This window comes from Vicia villosa, linkage group LG2 (genome assembly GCF_029867415.1).
Source record: "Vicia villosa cultivar HV-30 ecotype Madison, WI linkage group LG2, Vvil1.0, whole genome shotgun sequence".
Taxonomy (NCBI): domain Eukaryota; kingdom Viridiplantae; phylum Streptophyta; class Magnoliopsida; order Fabales; family Fabaceae; genus Vicia; species Vicia villosa.
In genome coordinates, this window is record NC_081181.1 from 206,765,273 (window position 1) to 206,774,633 (window position 9,361).

General features: G+C 32.3%; 1 protein-coding gene across 1 annotated transcript; it reads left to right on the forward strand.

The window, feature by feature from the left end:
* The first annotated feature begins 1,626 nt into the window (after positions 1-1,626).
* Positions 1,627-2,181, forward strand: LOC131651164 (uncharacterized). Its single transcript, XM_058920832.1, has one exon. The coding sequence runs from the start codon at positions 1,627-1,629 to the stop codon at positions 2,179-2,181; it is 555 nt and encodes a 184-aa protein (XP_058776815.1).
* The last annotated feature ends 7,180 nt before the right edge of the window (positions 2,182-9,361 follow it).

Consider the following 9,361-nt stretch of genomic DNA (forward strand, 5'->3'; position numbering starts at 1 on the left):
CAATTATTCATAAATGTTTGGAGCCCTAATAGGATAAGCTCTTTATCCTTAAAAAATGGTTTATCACATTATATTATAAGTGAGCTATACAGCACAGACACCTCTAGAAGTAAGCATGTCGCAGTATCTGACACGCGTCGATGTCCGACACTTGTATGGCATCCGTACTACGCGTATCGGAAAAGTCAAACAAGTGTCAGAAAAGTCCCCTAAAAAGAGTTTTTTTTCTTTGCTTCGACACTCGTATATCAGTGTCCAACACCCGTATGACACTCATACCACATATGTCCGACAACTCTGACAAATATTTCAAACAAAAATTTGTTTTTTTTCTTTACTTCAACACATGTTTATATATTTTTTTGGACAAATCTCACACACATCTAAAAGAGTTAAACATGTATTAAAACAATGTTATCAATAAAGAATTAAAGTCATTAATTTTGATCAATATATGGATAAATGAAACTTAAATATTAGCTTACATGTTGCAGTGTTGGTGTCTTATATTTTCAATATCATCGGTGCCGGAGTGTCCGTGTCGTATCCTAGTGTCCGTGTTAGAATATGTGCTTCATAGTAAATGTGCATACTAAGTTTTGTTCACTCCCTATTTGATTTCCCTTATTGAAGGAGGGGAGACTTTGTCTTCTTCACTTCCAATTGAAAGCACCAACAATAGTCAAGAGAATCACCCGAATTACGCCGACATTGACGACTTCATTTGCCTTATTAATTATATGGATTTTTGGACCAATAGTGCCACCACTAAACTAATATTTATTTTTATTAGAAATTTATTTCAAATTTGACACAAAATTAATAATCTATAACACATCTGTCACCAAAATCAATCATAATATCATTCATTATGATAGTCTCGATTTTAGTTGCTACTACATTGCAATTGTTGATTTTGTCACAAAGATATAGCTAACTACTAGCAAAACATTGGTCTCTTAATCAGTCGCTAAAGTAAATAGTGGCCAATTTGTGTGCTTTTGTTACCAAAGTTCTGGGTGCTAATAGCAAAAGAAATACGTATAAATTTGATTGTGATGAAGAGTTTGTGAATATAATTGAAAATGTTTGATAGATGGATAAATAATACATAAACATAGTTACAAAATAGATGTCCTAAGTTGACAAAATTTATTTAAAATTCTCAACTTTTCTTGTGAAACTAACTGACCCTCAGTTTAAAATATTCTCCTACCTCCTTGGACAATTTCTGAACCTTATATTGTAAAGCACTAGATGTTAAGAAAAGACATATCACAAATATGATATCCTTGATTTTGTCCTTTTATTTTTATTGTAACCGGCACAAGTAAATCATATCGTAGTTTGAGTTATATGCTTAATTTTGTACAACCAAACTCAAATTTAGGAGTCAATTAAGTGCAAATATTTGAAGCTAATATTTGTTTTGATACATGACCACTAAACCACAATATATTCAGGTAGGATAAAGTACAAGTCCAATATACTAAAAAATTTCATTATATATTCAGATGAATTTTCCATCCAAAAAACAACTTCTATCCAACAATTATACTGAGCAACTTTATTTCATTCATAAGATATCAAATTTTTCTTCATTTAATTTTACCAAAAATCAAAACCATGGCTAGAGGCCTAAAAACCTGTTTGATTATATCTACAGTATTCTTAATCATTGTCACAATTGTGATTCTAACTTTGATCCTAACCATCTTTAAGCCAAAGGATCCAACTATTAGTGTCAGTTTACCTCACTTTAATTTACTTTCACCAAATATAACCATGAATATGACTTTAGGCATGGTTATCACAATATTGAACCCAAACTATGGAAGCTTCAAGTATCAAAATTCCATAGGTTATGTCACTTATCATGATACTATTGTAGGAAATATTCCAATTGAGTCACAACTTGTTCCGGCTCGAAGTGAAATTAATGTGACCACTAATGCAGATTTTATGGTGGGAGAATTGATAGAGAATCCAAAATTTTGGTCAGATATTGTAAATAATGGGATGGTGTTTAATTTGACTTCAACAACTGAATTACCTGGGAAAGCAATTGTTTTGAAATATATCAAAGTGAAGGCTATAGCTTATTGTTCATGTGATATCTCTGTTAATATTACTTCCAATGGTGTTGACAGCAATTGCATATCTAGAATCAAGTTTTTTTAGTTTGGAAAAGCTAGTATATGTGTAGATACTTTGTGATATAGATGTAATTTTATATCTTAGTTTTCTATGCTGATGTGTAATTTCAAAATTAATGTGAAAAAAACTTTTGTTTATTGATTTAATGTCACATTGCACTGTTGCAGTTCGAATCATGCCTAATTTTCCACAATACGCACTACAACAAAAATGAGCTTAGGCAACAATCGAAAACGGTAGCCTAATATCAAAAAACCGTAGCGTAAGACTTCAGGCGACGATTTTCCTAGCGTGGAATATTCGGCCTTTACTTTAGACCGCGGTTTTTTAACTTTTGCCCACACAATGATAAAAGCGTCGCCTAACTATATGAATATACTACGGTTTTCGTTTTTTAGAAGAGGCGACGGTTGTTTTGTATACCACGATTAAAAAACGTTGTCTATTCCTATTGACTAGTTTAATTTATGTAATTAACCATTTTTAAATTTATTTTAACGAAATTATTAAAATTTTTAAATCTGTTACGTATTTCAAGATTCTTTGGATATATTCAATGAATAATTTTATTTACTTTTTAATTTAATTTATAAATATTTAATTTTAATTAAATAATTATATTTTATTGTTTTACAATGATTCAACTCCAGCAACTTGAATCTTTGATAAACATTTCCAGCTGCCATTGCAAGAGAAAAGAATAGTTACATCCCTTATTATTTTAAATCTATAAATCTAATTAAACAAAAATCAATAGTTTAATAACCTATTTTACAAAAATAAAAAATGATTTTAAAATTTAAAGTAAAAATAGAAGAAAAATATTACTCACAAACAGACTTGGGATGGTGGTTTGCGGTAAGAGGAGATCTGACCGAGGAGCAACAAAAGGTAATTGTTCTTGAGAAGATAAATAAGACAAAGAACAAACCTTTACATCTAAAAAATCATTGTAGCTTCAAAATGAAAAATCTATAGCAGACCCATTTTTCAAACAACTTATTTTCCAATTTTAATCACTTGAAAGAGAAGAGAGTGGTGAGAAGAGCTGAGATCTGGTCTTTATTTTTCCATATGAGGCTTAAAGTGGTTGGAAATGAGAGAAGTTGTACATTCAAAGAGTATGGAAATCTCAACTTGAAAGAAAGAATGACAGGAGGCGCTAAACACCTTTGTAATAAGAAATAGGGTTTCTTTTTTGTTTATGACCCACTTAAAATCATTTACTAGTATTTACTATTTACTATTTTTATTTGTATTTTAAATTATTTTCCCTTAATAATTGGCCTGCATATCACAACAAAATCTTTAACGAAGTTTTTGTTTGCAATAAATTTTAAATTTAATGGCTGTTTTATTTATAAAAGAACTCATACTCTTCTTCGTATTATATATTGTCAACTAATAAAATAAATTAAATTTAAAATTAAGAAATATATATTTTTAATTTATATTCTCTATGTTTATATTTTTAATTTAAAGTATGTAACAAAATAATTTTACACGTTTTTAAATGTTACTTTTATTAGACTAATTAAAATATTATTATTTATAATTCAATTGCATTTAAATTGTAAAATTTGGAGTTAAATGAACTTTTCATTGTCTGATTGCTAAAACTATTTTGTTACGTTCTACATTTTTTTTCTAAAATAAAATAAGAGTAACATTTATTTAATAAAATAATAATAATCTTTTTAAAATCAATAATATAAATATTTAGCCTTTTTTATATATTTTTTCATCGTTAAAGAATAATCCATCAAATTAATATTCTTTTCTTAAGAGAAAAGAATACTATATTTCCATAAGAAAAAAATATTTTATTTTATTTAAGGAAACAAATCAACATACTTAAGCATGTTTAAAAGACATTAATAATTTTGTTTCCATTAACCCTCATAAAATAAATATTAATTAATCAAATAATAAAGGAAGGAAAAATAAATATGGTTTTAAAATCTGAAGATGCAAAGAGTACGGTTACAAGTGGTTTAAACATCAATAGAGAATAGGCTACGGTTATTATACTGCCACCATTTAAAAGCGTAGCCTAAAGAGAATAGGTGACAGATTTCGCTACTATAATAATGTAATTATAAAAACCTGACAACAGGTAAAAAACGTTGTCTATTAACCTATAGGCAACAGATTTCATCCGTTGTCTATACTTTCGTTGCCTAAAGTCTAAAATATTGTAGTGACGGCAAATCAAAATTTAAATCTTCAAAGAGAACTGTATGATAGTATAGTACTTAGTTTCACTTTGACTTAATCTTTGGTAAGGTTAAAAAACTGTTACTATAGGTTAGTAGATAGCTTTGTAATCTTGATCTATAAAAGCAACCATTCATATAATTCTTTTATTGTAATAATGAAATGACGTTAGTAGATATATCTATTGCACTATTTGTATTTATCTCCACGACAACTTTTGTATTAGTAAAAAAATACATGTGTTACTTATGCAATGCTAAGGGTACTCAGAGTACTTAGTAAATATATAAAGTATGGTGGTTAGGGATTGACTAAAGAGGCTAAAGCCTTCTATGGTGTATGGTGGTGTTTATGGTAGTGTTTATGGTAGTTTAGAGGATCTGCTCAGGCAAGGTGAAAGACTCTGTGTACATCTTTGGTGTTTAGGTTTAAGCATATGATGAGTTAGGATTTATCTTTCTCCCATTACAGAAGAGGTATTTATAGAAGTTTTGGATGTAGGATTCTCTTAGGAAAGGTCATCGCCCACTCACTCAATGGTGAACGTTGAATCCTAGTACCCTAATTTTGTATGGACATAATAAGGAAATGTCTTTTATTATTAATAAAGAATTCAAAACAAATACCAAAAGTATTGGCCGTTAGGGTAACCCCTTCTCTCAAACTCTTGTCTCTTCTCTTTTTCTCAACAATTCTACCTAGTGACGAAATTCTTTTCCCTCAATTCCCTTTAAAAATAAAAAACCTACTTCCCTCATTAAGATATTCTTACCTTATCCTCACCTTTTTTCTCTAATTCTCACCTTGTCCTCAAACTCCTATTTTCCATTTATCTTATTATTTTATTTAAACAATAAAACAAAAATATTATTTTAATTAAAAAAATAAATCTAATTTATCCTATTTTCCTCTAATTACTCTCCACACTCTCACCATAAGGTCACACACACTTACTATCACCCTCGTTTATTTAATTACCACCACATAATAATTAAATAAATACACCAAATTCATAAATAATATAAATAAATAAAATAATCTAAATTAGGGTGCTACAAGTCCCACATGCCAGCTATCCGGAGTATACAAGAATGTGGTCGAATGAAATTCTATCCAGCTGAGTGGTGTATGACATCCAGACAACGTCATTATGCTGAGTCAGGTCAATATACACACGAAACAGTACAACAACATCATTTCCTCTGTGCGGGACATAAAGGCAAGCACGTGGATAATCCTCGACATACGATGGGTCATACCTAAATCCATGTATGTGGTGATAGAGGACAAGGATCCATCCCTGAAAACGAATAAGAAAAAAATATATTAGTAACGAGTCTGAAAAAAATTGTTTTTAACTTAATAGTGGGATTTAGAAATTACCGTAAACAGGGTGCATGAGCCGGTCATTTGCTTTGTTTTCCAACGAGAACCTTCACTCAGCTTGGAGTACAAGTAAACCAAGCATGCATGCGGCCTCCTAATTCCACTCGTGAATGACCTCTAAGTCGATAATACTCGAGGTAAGCCACATACACGTAGGTTGCACTTTTGTCCACAAACATGGATGTGCCAACCAAGAATAGGAAGAAGCACCTCAATACACATTTCCTGTGGCTGCCAACCCAAAGATCACCAGTGTCTGGGTCTTCGGCTATCTTTAAGTTGTCGTTATACAACTTCGTCAACCAAGAAAACTTGGCATGTGCACCCCTGGTGTTCTTACACTGCTGAAAGACTTCCTCGGGGTTACCTCCCAAATAAACCACCATCATCTTCACTCCATCAGCCCTGGTCATCTTAGAATGATCAAGCAACCTTCCTCTGATGGGAAGGTGTAGGAGGCAAGCTACATCATATAATGTAATTTTCATCTGGCCAATGGGTAGGTGGAAAGATGACGTTTCATTATGCCATCTCTCAACAAATATAGCCTACATGCCATGGCTGATGATGTTGTACCCGAAAGCTCAAAGACAAGCAAGACCGGAGTTCCGGAGTGCACTTTGGAACCACTCATCCCGAGGTTTAAAAAGACTGTGAATCTTTCTGGCATGGTTCACAGTTTTCAGACACTCACGTTCCTGGTGAAAATAGAATATAACAGTCTCAGTCGAGTTGAATTTGTTTGAAATATAAAAAATAGAACAGTTAAGAAATATACCTCTTCGTCCCAAATATGCAGAGTCACATGATCTCCAAAGTATATCAATAATAAAGTGTCTGTGGGCCCTCCTGAAAAAGGGTCTGCAGGAGGGGTCTCCTCAGCAACTAGGGCCTATTGTGCAAATGGGGCATCCTCCTCATGGTGTGCACGACTCTAGGATGCCAACCCCTGTGATAGTCGACTTCTAGAGGTCAACGCTTCCTTGTCGCGAGCAGACATAGTTAGAGTGGGCGATCGAGTCTTCGCCTTTCGTTATTTTCAACCATTGTCCTTGAAAAAACATAACAATCGATGTTAGTGTATGAGGAAGGAAAGAATTCAGAGATGTATCTCCAAACACCAAAAAGAACACACTTCTGAGATACATCTCTGAAAAAGCTTCGTTTTTGCATTTCCATGGTAGAAACGTTTCTACCATTGTCCTAACCATCCAAATCACCCAAATCATAGAAACAGATCCTACACATGATCTATTTCAAATGCTAATGTTATCTAATGCATTAAAACTAATCTATTTGAGCTAATACATTAATCAAAACTCAAAATAAGCTAAATGAGAAACTTACTCAAAAATGTGTTGATGAGGGTGTAAACTGTTGAATGCAGTTGTTAGAGGGAGTTGGAAATGGCAACATAGAAGCAAAGGATTTAAAGTTGCTTCAAAACTTGAGATTGAGTGTGGACTGAAAATGGGTAGAGGGAGGGAGAGACAAAATGTTACGTTTCAGAAAATGAAGGAGGAAAGAGGGAGAGCATAACGTGTGTTTAAATATGCTCACCTAGTTCGGAGATGCATCTCCGAAATATTTTTTTGAATTTAAAAAAAAATTAATTCAAAAATATATCTGTGAACATACCATACAATTCTCTTCGCAAATACATCTCCGAATTAACATTTAGATAAAATGAAAAATACTGCATCCGGATATATCTCTAAAAATAGGAGGTATTTTAAAATTTTCGTACATCATCTGAGAGAAGATATAAAGGTCCAATGAAAAATTTAAAAAAAAAAAAACATTGAAGGGCCTTGTTCGACGTTGTCAGGTAATGTTGAAAATTTTACTTCCTACCCCTACACTTGCCTTCCCACCCCTACAACTTTTTAAAAATGGTAATTTTACCCTCAAACACTAATAACCATTTTACCATTTTTCCAAAAAGTTAAAAAAATTTGAAATCTGCACCCCTACGCGCATCAAAAACGGAACACTTGAGGTAAGAGTTCCGGTTCACAAAATTACAAACCGGAAGACTTTTGAAAACAGTTCCGGTTCAGTTTTTTTCTTCCCGGAACACATTTGGTAAGTGATCCGGTTTGCAAAATTTCAAAAAATCAGAAAAAAAAAAATACACACCGGAACACATTTCCAAACTGTTCCGGTTTGTAAAATGCTCACCGGAACACATTTCAAAACTGTTCCGGTGAGCATTTTGGCCAAACCGGAACAGTTGGTGAAAGTGTTCCGGTGAGCATTTTACAAACCGGAACAGTTTAGAAATGTGTTCCGGTGTGTATTTTTTTTTTTCTGATTTTTTGAAATTTTGCAAACCGGATCACTTACCAAATGTGTTCCGGTTTGGTGATTTTGTGAACCGGAAGAGTCTTCAGAAGGGTTCCGGAGCGTATTTCGTGGAGAGAAGGGAGAGTGTTTGTTCAAAATCAGTAAAAAGTTGAAAATGAAAAAAAATTTACCTATTTATACGAGGGTAATTTCGTCCAAAAAATTTGATTGTAGGGGTAGAAAGACAATTGTAGGGGTAGGAAGTAAATTTTTCGGTAATGTTAGCAATTGGACTCATGTAATAAATTTGGGCCAATATAAGACCAGATCTATAACGAGAAAGGGACTTGGTACTTTTTACACTAACAATAGACACCCCTATAACTCCATTAATGTATTAAATCTTAGATTTTTTTTATCAAATTTAAATTGATATACTAGTGTATAATTTAAATATTTGCGAAAATGAACTTGTTTTGAATAAGTTTTGTTTTTTTAATTATAGGCAGAACACCCCTATAATCTAGTTACATAGGAGTAGATGATTTGGACAAACTTGTTTTGTTTAAGTTAAAATTTGTTTTCGGTGCAAAGAAGAAATAGACAAAAGAGAATGAGGTCCAAATTCTAAGCTTCGCCGCCCAGAAAGATACGTAGACTGGATATTGTTCTCTCATTATTTACAAAGGTTCTTTGTTGCCGGCCATTTTCATATACAATGTCACAGAATGTCCCTAGAAAAATATTATCACCGGAATAGTCTAATTCGAGGTTTTAATGAAAGTTTAGCGTCAATTACTATTGGAGCAACTAACGATTGATCAACTATTATTAATTTTAATTTTAAAAATGAATTTATGAATATAATTAGGGGTGTTCATGGGTGCGGGTCGACCCACAAACCCGCTAATCCAAAACGAACCAACCTTTAAATTATTCAAATCCGTTCATTTATGGGTATATCAAATCCAACCTGCAACAACCTATAGAAAATTATACCTCATACCCCTACTATTATCCCTCTACCCCTACATTTTTTAAAATATTCCAATTATATCCTTTTAATTTATAAAATAATTTTATTTATTTAATATTTACCATTTCACACCCCTACCAAAGTGCATCGGATAACTTGCTATCAAGTTTTCCGGTTTATAATTTTTCTTCAGCGGATAACTTGCAGTCAAGTTATCCGGTTTGTAATTTTTCTTCACCGGATTATAACTTGCAGTCAAGTTATCCGGTTTGTAATTTTTTTTCATCGGATAACTTGTAGTCAAGTTATCCGGTTTGTAATTTTTCTTCACCGGATAAC

What these genes read in the sequence shown, in the direction of transcription:
- LOC131651164 (XM_058920832.1), top strand. Translation starts at nt 1,627, where the DNA reads ATGGCTAGAGGCCTAAAAACCTGTTTGATTATATCTACAGTATTCTTA.